The following is a 20,579-nucleotide window of genomic DNA, read 5'->3' on the forward strand; positions in this document are numbered from 1 at the left end:
ATTGTTTTAAAAAGGTAATACAATCATTTGGTGAAAAATCTGAACAGTACTAAAGAGTAAACAGGAAAAAGAGGGTCTGTCTCCTAGCTGTGACCTGCAGCCCAGAGATAACTGCTGGTACCTACTGGTTAACATACCCTTACAAAGACAGTAAGCATTTATAAGCATATATGTATATTTAGTCCATATATGTAATTTTATTCACAAAAATGGATAACCTACTGTTTTAGAAGGCATTTTTTTGATTACCAGTTAGATGATCAGTTTTCTCTTGGCTTATTTATACTACAAATATCTCAAAACAAAACAAAACAAAACCATGATCCGGAGGCCTTCCTCTTTTTTAATTTTTTAAATTTAAAAATAGCTTCAAACTTCTAGGAAAGTTGCAAGATTGGTCTGAAGAATTCCTGTATCCCCTTCTCCCAGATGACCCAATTGCTATCATTTAACCACATTTGTTTTACACACACACACACACACACACACACACACACACACACACACACACACAAATGCACCTATGATCAAGTGTATAAACATATCCTATAGAGTCACTGTATGACATGATGCCCATCACCTAAATATTCTAATGTGTACACCATAAAACAAGGACGGTCTCCTAAATTACAATACAACCCTTCCAGTCAGGAAATTAACATTCATACAAGGCTAACATCCAACTCAAGAATTCATTCCAATTTTGCTGATTGTCCCAATAATTTCTTTCTTCCTTTCTGATCCAGGTTGCTATACACAAACATGAATTGCATTTAGTTTTCATGTCTTAAAAATCTTTTTATAGCTAGAACAGTTCTTCAGTCTTTCTTTGTCTCACAAACTTGACAGTCTTACAAAGTATAAGACTTTCATTCTGTAGAAGGACCTGCATCATAGGCCCAGCAATATTTCCTCATACCCAGACCCAAGCCAGGGTTTTTTGGCAGGAACACTACAGAAATGATCTGAGCTCATTTCAGTGCCTTGTATCAGGAGACATACTCTAATGACTTGCTCTATCATGGGTGATGTTAACTTAAATGCATGGTCAAGATGGCTGCTACCAATTTTCTTCACTGTAAAGTAACCATTTTCCCCTTTGTATTAGTATTTCATGGGGAGATATTCTAAATTACACAAATATGTGTTCCTCATCCTACTCCCACTTGTCAGCCAGAGCATCCATTGATAACTTTATACCTATCAACTATCCCTAAGATAGTTGCCAAATGGTGATCGTTCGTGTCTGTTGTTCCTTCTACATTTGTTAGTTAGCATTTTTTTGTAAAGAAGAGCTTTCCCTTCTCGTTCATTCATATTCGTATGTACTCACAGATTCTCATTTTATTCGGTGGGTGTAACTTGAAACTCTTGCTATTTAATTTTAACATTCAAACTAACTCAGGTTTAACAGGCCAAAGCTTGCTTGCCTTTCAGCCTTCACAGGGTTCACAGAGCTAGGCAATGCATGTATGTGTAAACATATGTATACATATATATTTATGATCTATACAACACATACACATCCAACTTGTTCCATATCTGTGTGAACATGTGTGTGTCACATACTCCTGAGTTCATACTAATACTTTTAATTCCAATCTAACCCCCTCAAGGTTCTTTCTAGCTTTCCCTCTTTCAGTATTTGTAAATCCCTTCTGAGAGAGTGGAGAAATCAGGCTTTTGTTATCCTCAATATATTTACTTAATGTTTAATTAATTGATTTACTTGTTCAGTGTAACCCATTTCCTAACTCCAGCCTCCTCCTCCACCCACCCCACCATATCACCTCAGCTCATCACTCTGCTTCCTTGCCCCACACAGCTGCCACTTCCCTGTCACCACCATGTTTTCTTGGAAGCTCAGCAGGCTGCTACAACCGACCCCTTTTCCTCATTCCTCATTCCTCATTTCCTCATTTTCTCATTCCTCATTCCTTGGACACTGAATGCTGCCATCTCTGCACAGCACTTCTTCCCCCTCATTACCCTGGTTTTCCATACCAGGAGTAGAGAAGGAGAAAGTGAAAGGGAGGTGGAAAGGGGAAGGTGTAAAAGGAAAAAACAATATGATAAGTATGCTTTCACCTCCTCTTGAGTATTTACTATAGAAATTTACTACTGTACTATATTACACCGCAGTAATGTCCTTGGGTAGTCCCAAGGGCAGTGTTAAGGTGCTAAGTTTTAATTCTCAGGCTCATTCCACAGTTATTCTTGTTTCTCTTTTTCTAGCACCTATCGATTTACCATACATTTCCTATCCCTTCCATTTTAAATTGGATATTTTTAATGTGCTACGGGCTGAGAATCCAAATAATCAATGTAGTAACAAGTGGCAAAATGTAAAATAAATATACTTACAGCCAAAGTTTAAGAGCTCTTCCATGATTAATAACCTTGAGCTCTTCACAGCATTAATTCAATGATTCTTATTTAGCTGCCCAGAAGTTCCTTTTCTATAATTCACAGGTAGTTATGTTAAAAAAACATTTTTTTAATGTTTGTTTTTGAGAGAGAGAGAGAGAGAGAGAGAGAGAGAGAGACAGCAAGCACGTGCATGTGTGTGTGAGCGGGGGAGGGGCAGAGAGAGGGAGACATAGAATTGAAAGCAGGCTCCAGGCTCTGAGCTGCCAGCACAGAGCCCGACACGGGGGTTGAACTCATGGACCACGAGACCATGACCTGAGCAGAAGTCAGATGCTTAACTGACTAAGCCACCTAGGTGGATACTACTAGTAGTTATATTTTAGATAATTCAGGATACCTAAATAACATAGTCTGGCACCCAGTAAAGAGACCAATAGTCTAAACACAGTCTGACCCCCAGTAAAGAGACCAATAGGTACACACTCATTCATTCAATTATTTAACAATATATACTGAGTGCTTGCTATCTGAAAGGTATTGTTCTAAGCATTTGAGAGGATAGCAGTGAGTAAGATAAAGTCTCCGCTCTCAAGGAACTTAACGTCTAGCTGGGGGAGGCAAACAAGTAAATATATATAACTGCTTATAAATGCTTTGAAGAACAATGAGGCCTGGGTAAGGGGAGACAGAGTGATATGGAGGTATTATTTGAATAGGGTGATCAGAGAGAATTTTAACTTCATTTTTGTTATAAATGATTGACCTCCAACAATCATTTGATAGGGGAGCAGGGGAAGAGAAATGGCAACCAACTTATCTCAGGGAAGGAGACAAATTAAGCTGGGGACTTCTGATACTCATACTTTCCCAGGCTCCTACGCAGGGGATCTGGCTGCTTTTTCCCCCTCTAAGTTTGTTCTCTATAAACAAAGATATGTTGATCGACATGAAATGGAAATGTTTATATCCTACTTGCTCTAAAATGTAGATCATATGTCAAGGTGATAGTACAACTGTCTCACTTTTAAGGATAAGAAAACTTGGAGCGCCTGGGTGGCTCAGTTGGTTAAGCGTCTGACTCTTCATTTTGGCTCAGGTCATGACCTCACGGTTCATGAGATCCGGCCCTGCGTCAGGCTCTGTGTTGACAGTGTGGAGCCTGTGTGGGAGTCTCTTGACCCCACTCTCTGCTCCTTTCCCGCTTGCCCATGCGCCATGCTCTATCTCCCTCAAAATATGTAAATAAACATGAAAAAAAAATTTTTAATTTAAGGATGAGAAAACTAAGCTTGAGAGAGAGGAAGGGACTTGCCTAAGGTCATCCAGTGGCAGAGGCAAAGCTGGAACATAAGTTCCTGATTTTGTCTTTTTATATCTACACCATTCTTTTTGAAGAGTAAGAGAATAAATACTTCAACACTATGCTAAAACAGTCTCTATTTCCTACCTGAAAAGGATGTGAAGATAAGAACCAAGGCCAGTTAAAATATGCCACCATGCATGAAACTGTGTGGCAACACCTATGATAGGTGGCATCTTCTTTCGAAAGTTCCTGTGAAAAGAGGAGGGAAGAAATCACCATGTTATTATCTTTTTTTTTTTTTTTTAATAGTTAGCAACTAATGCTGACAGCCTATGAACATTTTGAAATGTGACTCTCAAACATGGCAATTATTTAATTTCCTTAAGTCTGCTGTAGTCTGCCATATTGTTTTCCAAAGTGTGTTTTGAGGAACAGCATTCCTAGCAGAAGTTCCATGAAGAAATGATGCTGTGTTCAAAAAAAATGCGGGAAATGGTACATAGTTTATTGCCCTCTTGGAAACTGCAGTATATATTAACAGAATAAAGGCTTTGAGAAGTCCTATCATAACTGTAAAAGTTTATTTTCATTTTTTTTCAGGTAATGAACTAATGCACAGAACCCTTTCGTAATGTAGTGTCTTACTAACATTTTATGGAACTAGTGTTTCCTGCAACACAATTTGGGAAACATTAGTCTACTTAGCTATTCAGTCAAGAAAACAGATACATGCTTTTCCTTGGCCTACATACAACCGTCATCTTAGATGAGCACTGTACAGTCTATGAAGTGCTTTTGTAAATATTATTTCACTACTTAGGTGAGACATTGAGGTAGCTATTATTAGCTTTGCTTTACAGATGAGGAACTAAAATGCAGAGGCCAAGTTGCCTAAATCACTCAGCCAAGTGGCACAGCTGAGTCTCAGATTCTAGATCTTTTGATTAAGTGTGTACCATATTAACATTCTCATTATTAGAAGGGAGAAACTCAATGTTAAACACCAAACTATTTTTCTAGATAGCCCATAAATTTTTGAGACAATTAGCATCTCTAAGAACTTACTTTATTTCTTGGTGGCTTTCACCCAGAAGATGATGACTTATCTCAGCAGTGTAAATGCTCTAATAGGGCTTCTGATGTATATTACTGATTCAGAACTACTCACTCAGACCTTAGTTTTCTAAGCTAGGTATATTACTTGTTTATTTATATACATTTAAAATCTAAATTTACTTATTTAACTTTTTATTATTTTTATTATTTTATGGAAAATTTCAAACATGTGCAACAATAGGCAAAATAATAATGTACCCATTATCCAGCTTCAATAATTGTAACTAACAGCCAATCATCTAAACACTCATCTGCTTCTCCCCTTCTATATTTTGAAGCAAATCCCAGATATTGTATTTTAACTCTAAATATTTTAGTATGTGTCTCTAAAAGATTAAAAGCTCTTTAAAACTTAACCATAATACTATTTTCACATATAAAATATTAACAATAATCTCTTAATATCACCAAATATTCAATTACTGATCAAACTTCCAATTGTCTTGTAAGTTTAGAATTTTTTTTTTTTTTTTTTACAGTTTGTCTGCTTAAATCAAGATTCAAAACAAGTCAACCATTGTATTTGGTTGATACCGTAAATCTCTTAGGTCTCTTTTAATCTATATGTCTCTCCTCCCTTTTTTACCCCCTCTGCAACTGATGCTGCAGAAACCAGGTATTCATCCTATAGATTTCTCACAGTCTGAATTTTGCTAATTGCCTCTCCCTGGTGCTATTCAATATATGTGTTTATGCAAAACTTTAGGGCACAGAATTCTGAATTGGAAGGACCCGCTAGTTTAAACCTATTTAACATGTTAACTTTATGGAAACTGAGGCCCAGAAATATAGTATCTTAATGACAGACTAGGATCCAGAGACCCAAAATTCAAACTTTAGTCAATACAAATAGCTGACAAGATGGTAAAAGGAATGCTTGCCTTAGAAAAGAACATTAAGTATATTAAGGTACAAAATTATACACATATATATCCCATGCTTCTTACAAATCATTCTTATTTCTTCAACACAGATTAGGCAGATTTCAAAGGCCTAATTAACATCTGATTAACTCTATAGCTCTGTGATGTGCACACAAAAAAATCCCTACACATGTTACGAAATAGTCTTGGGTCCAAATTTTTAGGTTAATTAAAAAAGTGTTCTCAGAATTTAACTTTATTGTGCTGTACATACTTTTTAAATTCAACAATGGCAAAAATTCACTTAGTGGCACTAATAATTCTATATGCCTATGAAATTCTCTGCTTATAGACTGTTTCTAAAAATATTTCTCAAAGATTGAAAAAGATGCACATCTTACCTCAGTGAATCACAAAATATGTTATCTATGTTCCATAACAGAAATCCCAATAAAAATATGCCCAAGGATGTATAACCTAGTCCTCTGAGCCATGGATAAACCCTGTGGGGAAAAAAAGGGAAAGCAAAATGAAATTTTGTCAACTCCTGTCATCATCAGAGCTTGAAGCCATCACTTTCACGAGAAGGAAAGGTTTTTTGTTTTTGGGGGGTTTTCTAATGTTTATTTTTGATAGTGAGAGAGCACAAGCGGGGGAGGGGCAGAGAGAGAAGGAGACAGAAGATCGGAAGCAGGCTCTGCGCTGACAGCAGCGAGCCCTATGCGGGGCTTGAACCCACGAACCATGAGATCATGACCTGAACCGAAGTTGGACACTCAACCAACTGAGCCACCTAGGTGCCCCGAGAAGGAAAGGTTTTTGTTAGTATTAAAAGCAAACCCATCTATTAAATTCTCTAATACATTTGCAGACTAGATTTAGCTATTAAAAAAATGAGAATGTGCCATTTGGTTGCTATGTGCTTCAAGAAAGTAATCTGACGGACTGTATCAGTCCTCTGGAAGAGGCAGGGGGATGCTGGAACAGAATTAACATTGACTGAGTTACTTGCTATGTGTCAGGTAGGCACCATAGTAAATTAGATACACAAGCATATGAATAAAATCTTCAAATAAACCCTGTGAAGCAGGTATTATTCTTTGCACATCACTGATGAGAAAACTGAAGCTTGGTGAGTTACCCAAAACAAGAACAATAGCTTATATATTTTTTACAGCTTCAATGAGGTATCACTGGTTTACGTTAAACTGAATATATTTCAAGTGTACGTTTGATCAGTACATCTGTATATATCCATGGAAGTTACACTACAATCAAGATAATAAACATATCCACCATCTCCAAAAGCATAGTTTGCACATTTTAGAATGTTATGTAAAGGGAATAATACAGTAGATCTTCACTGTATGGCTTCTTTCACTTGGCATAATTATTTTGAAATTCATCCATGTTGTTATGCGTATCACTACTTCATTTCTTTTATCGCTGAGTAGTATTCCATTGTACGGATAAGCCACAATTTGTTTGTCTGTCCGAATGTTGGTGGACATTTATGTTGTTTCCAGTTTTTTTCTATAATAAAATAGCTACAAACATTGACAAGTAAGTTTCTGTATGAACATATGTTTTCATTTCTCTTCGGTAAAAAGCTAGGAGAGGAACACCTGTACTGAATGGCAGGTGAATGTTACACTTTTTAAGACACTGTTAAACTGTTTTCCTAAGTGTGTATCATTTTACATTCCCACCAGCAGTGTATGTTTTTAGTTCTACATCCTCACCAACACTTGGTATAACATCGGTTTTTGTTTGTTTCCTTTTAGTTGTTCTTTGTAGGTGTTAGTGGTATCTCATCGTGGTTTTGATTTGCATTTCCCTAATGACTAATGTTATTGAACATCTTATATGCTATTTGCCATCCATATTATCTTCTTCAATACAGTGTTTGTTGAATCTTTGCCTATTTAAAAAAAATATTTGCTTTCTTGAGTTCTAAGAGTTCTTTTTTTAATTGCAACACTTCTTTATATATTCTAGACATTAAGTCCTTTGTTGGATATATGTATGTTGTATTTTCTCCAAGTTTGTGATTTGCCTTTCATTTTATTTTATTATTATTATTCTAAGTTTATTTATCTTGAGAGAGAGGGAGAGAGAGCGAGCAAATGTGCGTGCATAGGCAAGGGGCAGAGAAAGAGAGAGAGGGAGAGAGAGAATCCCAAGCAGGCTCCACCCTGTCAGCTCAGAGCCTGAAATGGGGCTCAAACTCACAAACCATGAGATCATGACCTGAGCAAAAATCAAGATTAAGATGTTTAACCGACTGAGCCACCCAGGCACCCCTGCCTCTCATTTTCTTAACAATGTCTTTTGAAGAATAAAAATTTGTTATTTTGATAAAGTTCAACTTACAAATTTTTTTCATTATAGCTTTTTGTGTCCTATATAATAACTTCACCTAACCAAAGGCTGCAAAAACTTCTACACTTTCTTCTGGAAGTTTTATAATTTTAGCTTTAATATTTAGGGATATGATTCAATTCTAGAAATTTTTATAATGGCATGAGTTTAAATTCATTTATTTATTAAATGTTTATTTTTCAAAGAGAGAGAACACAAGCGGGGGGGGGGGGGGGGCGGGGGGGCAGAGAGTAAGAGAGAGGGAGACAGAATCGGAAGCAGGCTCCAGACTCTGAGCTGTCAGCACAGAGCCTGAGGTGGGGCTCAAACCCATGTACTGTGAGACCATGATCTGAGCCGAAGTAGGATGCTTACCCAACTGAGCCACCCAGGTGCCCTTAAGTTCACTTTTTAAAATGAGAACATACAGTTGTTTCAACACAATTTATTGAAAAGATTATCCTTTCTCCAAAAGAATTACCTTTGGATGTTTACTTAACATCAGGTCAGTATTGATGAGTAGTCTATATTTGGATGTTTTATTGATCTGTATTTTATTCTTATCACCAATACCACATTGTCTTGATCAGTGTAACACAGAGCAAATCAAGAAGTGTAAGTCCTCTAACTTTGTTCTTTTTTAAAACTGTTTTGGTTCTTCTAGATTCTTTGCATTCCCATGCAAATTTCAGAATCAGATTCTCAATTTTTACCAAAAATCCTGTAGAGATTTTGATTATGATTGATTAAACCTATAGATCAGCTAGGGAGAACAGACATCTTAATAATACTGAGTTTTCTAATCCATGAAAATGGTGCATCTCTCCATTTATTTAGATCTTATTTAATTTCTCTCAGCAAAAAACTGTTCACTGTAGTTTCCCATACGCAGGTCTTGCATACTGTTGCTAAATTTAGTTCCTAAACATCTGATGCTTTTTGATGCTATTGGAAATTGTACTTTTGAAATTTCACTTCTCAATTGTTCCACTGCTAGTACATAGAAATATGATTTTTGAATATTCATCTGAATTTCATGACCTTGTTGAATTCCAACTTACTGCTTCCAGTTTTTTGGTACGTGTCCTATGACATTTTCTGTACACAATCATGTCATTGCAAATACTATGTTGGACAGGGCTTCAACCAGTAAAATGTTGAATAGAAGTGGTGATAATATATACTCCTGTTTTAGTCTTCATTTTGAAGAGAAATTTCTTTTAACATTTCATGCCTAAATGTGTTAGATGCTGTAGAGTTTACAGGTTAAGAAGTTCCCTTCTATTAGTCATTTATAAAGGGATTTATTTTGTTTTTAGATTGTAAATAGGTGTTGAATTTTATAGAATGCTTTTTCTAAATCTATTGCTATCTTCACATATTTTTCTCCTTTATTTTTTAATATGGTGAATGACAAGAATAGATTTTCTCAAATATTTTCTTATTTTAACTATAAGTATTTGTATATAAATCAATGAAAAAATAATTTAAAAACCATCAGGAAAGCATTAACCTGGCTGTGCATGGAAAAAGTATTATTGTCATTGTTTGATGAACATCTCTGAGAAGATGACGTCTTCAGCTTTTCAAAGAGTTTATCATAACCCCATTTAGGGGAGGCAAGAATGAGTCCCAGTTAACAGGGTTCAACACAGTGAAGGCATCTGACAGCGTATCAGTGTGGGTAAGAAGCTGAGATGTGACAGAATATGACCAGTGGGAGTAGAGTACTCTCCATTTTCTCCTTCTAAGCTTACTTACCAGGGCCAATCTTCAGCTCTCAGCAGTAGTTCAAAGCAAAATTCTTCTGTGGGGTGAAATGAACGTCTTTGGTTATCCAGGTAGCAGGGTACACAGAAGAGAGCAAGAATTTCATCAGCACATAGTCCCTATAAACTAAGTACAGATAAGATTCTGGGGACAAACTACCCATTATCATCAGGCACAAGAATGTATAATACAGAAGGCTCACAACACATCTGTATCTGGAGTTACAGTGCTTCATTCTGGACTGCCTTCCTGACTAGCATATGGCTATCATCTAAGAAATCCCTTCCCTTCCTCTTCACCTTGGGAATTGCCTTTACCTCTCTCGATGCTGGATTTCCCATCTTGAATTTCATGTCTTCCTCCTTTTTGGTTTACTCTCTCACTTTGGTCAAATACATCCTTCAGTAGGCTTCTGAGTAATAGTTTATAGGCTATTTCTTTTGAGAATTCAAATATAAGAAGATGTATTTTGTCATCACATTTCATTGGTAGTTTGGCTGACTACAAGATCCTAGGTTAGAATTCTGTAATTCCAGCTGCCACTTTTGTTTTGATGAGTCCTAAACCATTCTGATTCATGATCCTTTGTAAGTATTATATGCCTTCTAACTCTATAAATTTGTGGAATCTTCTTTGTCTTAGAATTCTGAAACTGGCATGGATTTATTTCCACCCATTGTGAACAGCCACTGGGTTTTTCCAATGCAATCATTCATGTCTTTCATGTATAGGATCTTTTCTTGAATAATTTTGGTGATGATTCCCTCCCTTCCATTTTATCTGCACTGTCCTCTCCCCTTTTTCTATGTTGGCCCTTCTATCCAGCCCAGTAATATTTCTACCGAATCTCTTCTCCATTTCTTTCTCATCAGCCTAATGGCACCCAGGTGTGTGTGTGTGTCTGTGTGTCCATCTGTCTTTGCTTCTGCCCTTTCTGCCAGGAAGCCCACGGACTTGAGGAAACACTTCACTGTTTCTCCACAGCAGTGGTGGTGATTGGGCCCAAGGGCCCTGAGATCTCATGCCGTCCTGTTTACTCTGGAACATACCATGGGTTTAGTAAGCCTTTCCTGTGGTAGATTCTTGCTGGTGGATGAGGGATGATGGACCATAATGCAGTCACAATGGAGAAGGAATTCCAGTAGCTTCTTTGACTGTATCTTTCAAACCATTCACTTCAGTTTATCATTGTACTATATTTTTAGTATCTTCTTTTGGGGCGGGGGGCAGATTCTTTGAATGTTCCTTTTTTATTGCATCCTACTCTTGAGTCATAGATGTAGTATATTTCTAGGAATATGAATAATGGTATTTGTTGTTTTGTTATTTTTGAAGTTTTCTTCTTCACGCATAAGTTGTTTTCTTCCAAGTTGCTTTTCTTTCCTTATTATTTGTTTTGACCTCTACGTTTCATATTGGTTGCATTTATCATATGTCTGGCACCGTCTCATTTTGAAGAATGGGAAACTAAAAAGGTGACCACAAGCTCTAAACATATGTTTGAGGCCCTTAGTCTAGTAACCTTCATTGTAGGGTTATTTTGCTGGACCAATTATTAGCGAACCCCCAATATCAGAATGTTTAGGTCTTTTAGGCTCCTCATATTCCCTAAAAGAAAATTCTTCCAATTTTCTGCTTAGAGGTTTTTACATACAACATTCAGATTGCATAAGGTCACCCGATTTCCCTGATTTCACCATGGTATTCACATGCTCAATTGTGTCTGCAAAACCCAATCTAGAGATATTGTTCACCCTTCCCAGAGAATAAACCTATAGGCTTCTGCAATTGTTCAGCGGTACGGAGTAGGTGAGGGGATGTAAGCATTTCACAGCTTCTTAAAGCCTTAACCAGTCTTCTTTATTTTAGACATCTCTTCTAGCTCCTTTTCCAAACTGTCTGTTGCTGCTAATGTTTGATATTTTAGAAAATTCTGGTGTAAACTGGAGGTTCTTTAAAATTCAGCTTTCGTGGGGCGCCTGGGTGGCGCAGTCGGTTAAGCGTCCGACTTCAGCCAGGTCACGATCTCGCGGTCCGTGAGTTCGAGCCCCGCGTCAGGCTCTGGGCTGATGGCTCGGAGCCTGGAGCCTGTTTCCGATTCTGTGTCTCCCTCTCTCTCTGCCCCTCCCCCGTTCATGCTCTGTCTCTCTCTGTCCCAAAAATAAATAAAAAATGTTAAAAAAAAAAAAAAATAAAAAAAAAATAAAATTCAGCTTTCGTGGGTTACTTAAGGCAGTTAGCAGTAATCCATCTACTTTCCAGCTTCTAAAATTTTATTAAGTCTTCTTGTGGATTTATGCTTTATAAATAAATTCCTTCATTGGAGTCTTAGCAGGGTTTCAGAAGGGAGCAAAATTAAATTGAAGACGTTAATCTTTAATATTATATCTGTTTCCTTTTCATTATTTAAAATTTTTTTATGTTTCTTTTTTATTTTTGAGAGAGAGAGAGAGACAGACAGACAGAGTGAGCACGCCAGGGAGGGGTCAGAGAGGGAGACACAGAATCCGAAGCAGGCTCCAGGCTCTGAGCTGTCAGCACAGAGCCCAACGCGGTGCTCGGACACATGAACTGCAAGATCATGACCTGAGCTGAAGTCGGATGCTTAACTGATTAAGCCACCCAGGCACTCCTCTTTTCATTAGTTTCTGCCCTTCATTAGTCCCATTTTTCATTTCTATGTGGATGGATTCTATTGATCCACTTTCTAATTACTGAAGTTGTATGCTTAGTTCATTATTCTTCAGCCTATTTCATCTAAGGCTATGCATTTCCCTCTAAGAACCACTTTAGCTATATCTTACTTTGATTTGTAGTACTTTCACTGTGATTACTTTATATGAACTACGATATTTCTACTATGATTTCTATTTTTTACTTGTATTTACAAATGTGGTTTTAAATTTACAAATATATGGGCTATTTGGCTAATCCTGTCTGTACTATAGTTGGAGAACATGTTATATATGGTAATAATTCTTTAAAGTTTGTTGAACCTTGCTTTAAAACTAGTGTCTGGTAGATTTAATAACCACTCTGTGCATGCTTGAGAAGACCAAGCACTCTCTAACTGCTAAACATATTAAACCAACTTGTTATTGTATTACTCAAATTTTGTCTATATCCTTTTTAATAGAGCTACTGTGTTAAAATAACTCAGCATGATGGAACACTGATACATTTTTCTTTGTAATTCTGTCAATCTTTGCTTAAAATTTTCCATAGAAGATTTAGAACTGCCTTTTCTTTTTTTCTGGTAAGGTGAATCTTTTAATAACAATGTAGCAAACACATTTGTTTTAAAGCATGCCTTAATTTTTTTTTGTTATTAAAATGGCTAGTCCAACTTTCTTTTAGTCAGTATTTGTGTGGCACATATTGTTTTTATATCCCTTTCTTTTAAAATTAGTATTTATGTGGGTTTTTTTTTTTAAGATTAAACAGGTAGGTTTTACTATCAAATGTAAATTCTACAAAAACTCAGTAGTATTGTAGTAAGGATGACTGCTTTCATCTTAAAGTCTTTCAGAGCTTTGGGCAGACAGCATCTTAAAGCATCAGGTATAAGCAACTCTTTTTCTGATCTTAAGTGCCAGTTGTCACCAATTTTCACACAAAACGGTTTTTTGTTTTTTTCTTTTTTCCTACTGCAGTTGAAGGGCCATTGCTGGTCAGGTGAAGAGGGAATGTGTGGCTGTCCATTCACGGTATTAGTCAAAGTAATTAAAGACAGTGGCCACACAAGTCTGCACGTCACTGTATCCAAGCCAAGGACAACAGGAGTAACTTAAAGAAGATGTGTGCACTTAATCAAATCCTGTTTTCCTCTTTGGAGTTACATGAGGTGGCAGTACTAGCTGGCTAGTGTCTAATGTTGCACTTTTGTAGCATAAACACAGCTATGCGGATAGTGCTAAAGACTGACAGCATCAGTACCAGCTCTAACCGCTTCAGCGTTTACCTGTCAGTCCAGCATGCTGACTCTAATACTATGCTTTTAAGAGTTTTAATCACTTGACAGTTAAGGCATGAGAGAAAGGGTTAAGGCTACTTCTTAATAGATACAAACATTCACTCCAGTTAGTATATTACTTTCTAGAACATACTGTTGAAAAATTCTCATTTTGTGACACTAAAAACTATGGGATGTCTTTTATTAAAGTCAAAACTATCAGTAATGGGAGAAGTATAATATGAAATAAGACATATGAAGCTACAGTGTTCAGTTACAGTTTAAACTAGAAATTACTAACCACACATAGCTGCTTCTTTTTTGGTTTTACATTTTGGCCCCTAGTTCATTCTTATTTAGAACTGGTACCTGCTGAGAAAGAGCTGCAATTTTTTTTTTTTTAAGTTTACTTATTTATTTTGAGAGAGAGAGAGAGAGAGGGAGAGGGAGAGAGAGAGGGAAAGGGAGAGAGAGAGAGAGAGAGAGAGAGAGAGAGAGAGAGTGAGAACATGTGGAGGAGGAACAGAGAGAGGGAGAGAGAATCTCAAGCAGGCTCCATGCTGTCAGTGTGGAGCCTGACTAAGGGCTTGAACTCCTGAACCGTGAGGTCATGACCTGAGCCGAAACCAAGAGTCAGATGCTTAACCGAGTGAGCCACCCAGGCGCCCCAAGAGATGCAACTTTTAAGCTATGTATTTTTTGTGGTGGCTGTGCCACGTACTGTGTATTTATGTTTTAATCATGCTTCTCATGAGTAGCACATAGCTGGATTTCTTTCCCCTGCTTGAGTCTTTTTTGTTGCTTAGCTTTGTCCATTTATATTGACTGATAAGTGACTGATAAATCACTGATAAGTGACTACTGATATATTTTGAATTTTTTCTACCCTTTATTCTCTGCTTTGTATTTGTTCTGACTCCTCCCTGCTTCCATTTTTACCCTTCTTTTCCTGATTTTTTTTTGGATTCAGTTTATATCATTCCATTTACTCCCTCATGTTCTCAAAAGTCACTATAAAATCACTATTTTTAGTGATTAAATTTTTTAGATTAAGTATTTTTAGATTAAAATCACTGTTTCTAATGTTTACCAAAAATGCACATGTAAAATCTAAAATTAATCACTGTATGTACCTTCTTCCCAAGTAAAAAAGACCTTAGCAACTATGTAACTAAGATTATCCTCAATCTCATGTTACTTGGTCCACCACTTATTTTCATTTAAAAATCTCTCAAATTAGATATTAAAGAGTCACAATATTTTGTTCAGATAATCCCACAGGTTTATCACTTTTTCTCCAACAGCTAAAGAGATTCTTACAGGGGAACATCTTTCAGTGAGATATAGTGGTAAACTTTCTCCATTTTTGTTTGTTTCAAAATGTCTTTATGTTACCTCTGTTTTTGAAAGATATCTGCATATATAATTCGAAGCTGATAGTTAATTTCTCTTAGCACTTTGAAGATAATAGTCTGTGTTTGGCTTCCATTGTTTTGGCTGTTGGTAAGTCTGCTGACTATTCCTTTGTTAGTAATATGCCTTTTATCTCTGGATATGTTAAGATCTTTGTCTTTGGATTTCAGCAATTTTAGTATGGTTTTTCTATAGGCAACAATCAGGAATCAACTGCAGATACTATCTCTATTTAAAGCAGAAAAGAATTTAATATTCAATTCCAACCGAAATGCTGAATGAGTAAGGTTTAGACTCTAAACTTTGAACACTACCACAGAATTATCTTGCCAAAGGAACTTTTTTTCTTTTTCACATTTAGGAAGCTAGAGAATTGGGAGGACTTTGCACCCAGCATCATACTGTAACCTTAGCTATAATTCATAGATCAGGAAGCTGCCATCATACCTGTTTCTAGGGCCATGATGCATACCCTTGATCCACAACAGTAAATGGATGCCTTACATACTACCACTTCTCTCCCGCACAAGTTAACTTGGTTTTGATTTCAATCTCATGTGAATACATGTGATTGGTAGAACCTGAATGTATCTGGAAACTTAGCTGCAAAACAAATATGGGAAATATAACTTTTAGCTTTTCATTTATATTATAGGAATGAATTCTTGATGAAGGCTGGAATGATAGTGAATGAGCTAATCTACCACATCTGCCATACCTGAGAAACCTGAGTAAGATTTAATTTGTCCTGCTAGGGAATTATTGTCCTTGAAGCTAAGGAATCATGTCTTCTATCATTTCAAGAAAATATGCACCTACTATCTCTTTGAATATCTCTTCTGTTTCCATTTTTGCCATTTTTTCCCTTGGAACTACAAAAAGAAGTATTATTTCTTTGTAATGTTTTATTTCTTTAGACTTGTCTTCCCATTTAATTAATTCTCTCTTCATCTGTGTCTAATCTACTTTTACTTATCTGTTGAGTTTATTTCAGTATTTTTTTCAATGTTAGAAGTTCTTTAATTCTAGGGGTTCCTGGATGGCTTAGTTGGTTGAGCATCCAACTCTTGATTTCAGCTCAGGTCATGATCCCAGGGTCATGGGATGGAGCCCCACACTGGCCTCTGCACAGAGCATGGAGCCTACTTGGTATTCTCTTGCTCCCTCTCTCTGTGCCCCTCCCCTATGCATACACACACATGCTCTCTTTCTCAAAAACAAACAAACAAACATTTAAGAAAAAAGAAATTCTTTGATTCTTTTTCAAATCTGGAATTTCACTTTTGATAATCTCCTATTCCTTGGTCACATTTTCATTTTCTCCTTCATTTCATTAAATATTTTCCACATAGTTACTTTATATTTCAGCATCTGATTTGGGAGGCTTATTTCTACTGATTTCTGTTTCTCCTGACTTTTGCTTATGGTAGCTTATTTCCTCTTCTGGTTTTGGAATTGATTGTGCACACTAGTTTGATCTCTATCCAATCTACAGAAATCTTCAAGGGCCTATATATGAAAGTACATTTTTTTAAAAGATGATTTACTTTTGCTTCTCTCATACATACTGGGGCTCTAGGAATGCTGGACCAATTTAAGGTAATTTTACACCTTGAGGTTTCCCGACAATAAAGAAAATATGTATTTAAATCCCAAACCTGTGTGAAGGAAGAAGAGTGACTACAAATTCTCAGGGTAGTCATTTTTCCTATGTAAAACTGAGGCTGAAGGACAAGGTGCCTTGTCACTGCTCATGATCTTAGAACTCATTTTTCAATTTAGTTTTCAGGTCCTTCTTTGGATTTGATGCTTTGGAACTTTCTTTACATTTTTTTTTTTTTTTTTTGAGCTCAGTTATGCATTTAAAAGGATGTTTGTTGTGCTATATCCAGAATTTCTAGATGTTTTGTTACAGAAGATTTTCAGATATATCTTTTCAGACATAGTAAAACAAAACAAAACAAGTTCTAGAGTTTCAACCTAATTAACATTTTTTTTTAATGTTTATTTTATCGTTGAGAGAGACAGAGCATGAGCAGGGGAGGGGCAAAGAGAGAGGGAGACACAGAATATGAAGGAGGCTTCAGGCTCCCAGCTGTCAGCACAGAGTCTGATGCGGGGCTTGAACCCACGAACTGTGATGTCATGACCTGAGCCAAAGTTGGATGCTTAACCAACTGAACCACCCTGGTGCCCCTCAACCTGGTTTTAAAAAATCTTTACTGATAAGCACTATCCTGAGTTTCAACTAAGAGCTGAAGAAACTTATAATCTAGATAGGCAAGACACATATGTAAACAATGAACAGTATTAAATGGAATAATAACCAAATAGAAATATAAGAAAGAAGCTGTGGCAAGGCAGATAGAAGAAAAGATGTTTTATCTCCTAGGACTTCCACTGTTACACACTTTTTACAGGTCTGTCATTTGTGTTTCTTTTTTTTTTTTTTAATTTATTTTTTAACGTTTTATTTAGTTTTGAGACAGAGAGAGACAGAGCATGAATGGGGGAGAGGCAGAGAGAGAGGGAGACACAGAATCAGAAGCAGGCTCCAGGCTCTGAGCCATCAGCCCAGAGCCCGATGCGGGGCTCGAACTCATGGATCACAAAATCATGACCTGAGCCGAAGTCGGACGCCCAACCGACTGAGCCACCCAGGCTCCCCCTGTCATTTGTGTTTCTAAAAGTATTGGTATCCTATCTATTAGACTTGATTTAAGGTAAGGACTGTATTTTATGCTTCTTTACAGTTCCCTAAGGTGCCTAGATTAAAAGCAGAATAAATTAGGGATTTCTGCTTCTGGGAAGATGAAACAGGTACACTTTTCCCTGTTCTTCCCAGTAAGTATAATTAAAAATACTGAACATTATATAAAAACAAGCACAAGAAGACTCTGAAAAGTGGAAAGAAGGCCAACTGGTTAGAGACTTGGACCTGAGTTACATTACAATACATTCCATGTGTTTTCTTTTTGCCTCATATATCCCAAAGTGGGAACTAAAGATGCTAGCAACCCAGAAATGCCACTAGATACAGACAAAACAGCTCCAACAAAAACCTGCTCTGTCTAGCCAAATGACTAGGAAAGAGACAGCCTAGCAAGACAGAAAACTTACACAAAAACTAATATTCTATAGTCAAACACCACAAAAAAACTGTAGCCTCAACCCCATCCATGCTGCAAAGACTGAATGGGGAGTCTAGACTTCCTTTCTCATCAGGCCATAAGAAGTTGGGACTAAAACAGCAGATTTGACATTCATGTTATTGGTGTCCTGGAAGGGGAGAAGAAAGAAGGCAGGGCTGAAAAAGTACTTGATGAAATAATGGCTGAAAACTTTCAAATTTAGACAAAAAGACTACTTCCCCCAACAACAAAAACCAGCATTATGAAGCCACAGACTCGAAGCTGAGCTATCCTCAAACATGTTAAACCCAAAGAAATTCATATCAAAACATACTATAGACAAACTTCTAAAAACTAAAGACAAGAAAAAATCTTGAAAAGAGTGACAGAGAAGAATACCTTACCTATACTATAGGAGAAAATGAATTTGAATGACAGGATTTCTCCTCAGGAAACCTGAGGGCCAGAATGAAGTGACACAACATTTTTCAAGTTCTGAAAGAGAACTGTCAACCTAGAATTCTATATCCAGCAAAAATATCCTTTAGGAATGAAACAGAAATCAAGACACATTCTCAGATGAAGGTTAGAGACTTTGAGACCTTAAAGAAGTTTTCTAAACAGAAAGGAAATGATGAGGTGTGGCTGGGTGGATGGGCTGGTTAAGTGTCTGGCTCTTGATTTTGGCTCAGCTCATGATCTCACAGTTCATGAGACAGAGCCCCATGCTGGGCTCTGTGCTGACAGCATAGAGCCTCCTTGGGATTCTCTCTCCTTCTCTCTCTCTGCCCCACCTCAGGTTGTGCTCTATCTCTCAAAATAATAAATAAACATGAAAAAAATTTAAATAAAAAAAAGAAAGGAAATGATGACAGAGGAAATCTTAGCATGTTAGAAAAGAAGAAAGAGAAATGCAAAGAGTAAAAATATGAGTAAATACATTTTTATTCTCCTTTTTTTTTCTCCTCCTATTATGTTTTACGGTGGGGCAAAAATTGTAATACTGTCTGATGTGGTTATAAGTGCATGCAAAATGCATATTTTAAGTTGAGCAGGGAAAAGTACAGTTGTGGGTTAAATTTGTCCCCCTTGGGGTGCCTGGGTGGCTCAGCTGGTTAAGCATCCAACTTTGGCTCAGGTCATGATCTCAATGTTTCTGGGTTCGAACCCCATGTTGGCTTCTGTTCTGACAGCTTGGAGCCTGGAGCCTGCTTCGGATTTTGTGTCTTCCTCTCTCTCTGCCCCTCCCTGTCTCTCTCTCTCTCTCTCTCTCTCTCTCAAAAATAAAGAAACATTAAAAGAATTGCTTTTTAATTTTTCCCCCTCAAAAAAGATATGTTGAAGTCCTAAGCCCCAGCACCTCAGTGTGAACTTATTTGGAAATAGGGTCACTGCAGATATAATTAGTTAAGACGAGATTATACTGGAGTAGAGTGGGCTCCTAATCCACTATGATGTTCTTGTATGAAAATGGCCATGTAAAGACACAGAAATACAAGGAGAACCTCATGTCATGACAAATGCAAAGACTGAAATTATGTGAATAAATGTGTAGGAATGCTAAAGATTGCCAACAAACCACCTGAAGCTAAGAAGAATTAGGGATTGATTCCCCTACAGGTTTCAGAGGAATCATGGTCATACTGACACCTTGATTTCTGACTTCTGGCTTTCATAACTGTGAAACAGTAAATAAAACTATAAACTAATATCCTTCATAATTATAAATGTAAGAATCCTTAAGAAAATATTAACAAGTATCATTTGACAACATATGAAAACAATTTTACACCATGACTAAGTGTGGTTCATTCAGATTACAAAGCTTGTTCAATATTTGAAAAGTAATCAATGTATTAACACCACACTAACAGACTACAGGAAAAAAATCATATGATCAAATCAATTGGTAATCTCAAGGAATCTACAAAAGTCTTCTAGAACTATTAAGTTCAGCAAGGTGGCAGAATACAAGATAAACATAATATCTTATTTCTATATAACAACAACTAACAGGTAAATACAAAAATTTAAAAATAAAATACCGTTTACAATTGCTCAAAAAATGGAAACTCCAAAATGCTGGCCAAAAAAAAAAAAAAATCAAAGATGATCCAAATAAATGGAGAGGCGTGCTATGTTTATAGATTGGAAGACTCAACATAATTAAAAGATGTGAATTCTTTGTAAATTGATGTGCAGGTTTAATGCAACTCCTATCAAAATCCCAACAAAATTTTAAATATAGACAATATTATGGTAAAGTTTATATGGAAAGACAAAGGAACCTAAACAGCTAA

At 36.7% G+C, this 20,579-nt stretch overlaps 1 protein-coding gene across 5 annotated transcripts in view; it reads right to left on the reverse strand.

Moving 5' to 3' along the window:
- ACER3 (alkaline ceramidase 3) overlaps positions 1 to 20,579 on the reverse strand; it is a 175,809-nt gene that overhangs the window by 13,469 nt on the left and 141,761 nt on the right. For all 5 annotated transcript variants that reach the window (XM_058687692.1, XM_058687693.1, XM_058687694.1 and 2 more), the window contains 2 exons: positions 6,054 to 6,155; positions 3,818 to 3,922 (listed from right to left, as the gene is read on the reverse strand). In XM_058687692.1, coding sequence (XP_058543675.1) covers positions 3,818 to 3,922; positions 6,054 to 6,155 — 207 coding nt within the window. The remainder of the gene's footprint in view (positions 1 to 3,817; positions 3,923 to 6,053; positions 6,156 to 20,579) is intronic.

This window comes from Neofelis nebulosa, chromosome 10, assembly GCF_028018385.1.
Source record: "Neofelis nebulosa isolate mNeoNeb1 chromosome 10, mNeoNeb1.pri, whole genome shotgun sequence".
NCBI lineage: Eukaryota > Metazoa > Chordata > Mammalia > Carnivora > Felidae > Neofelis > Neofelis nebulosa.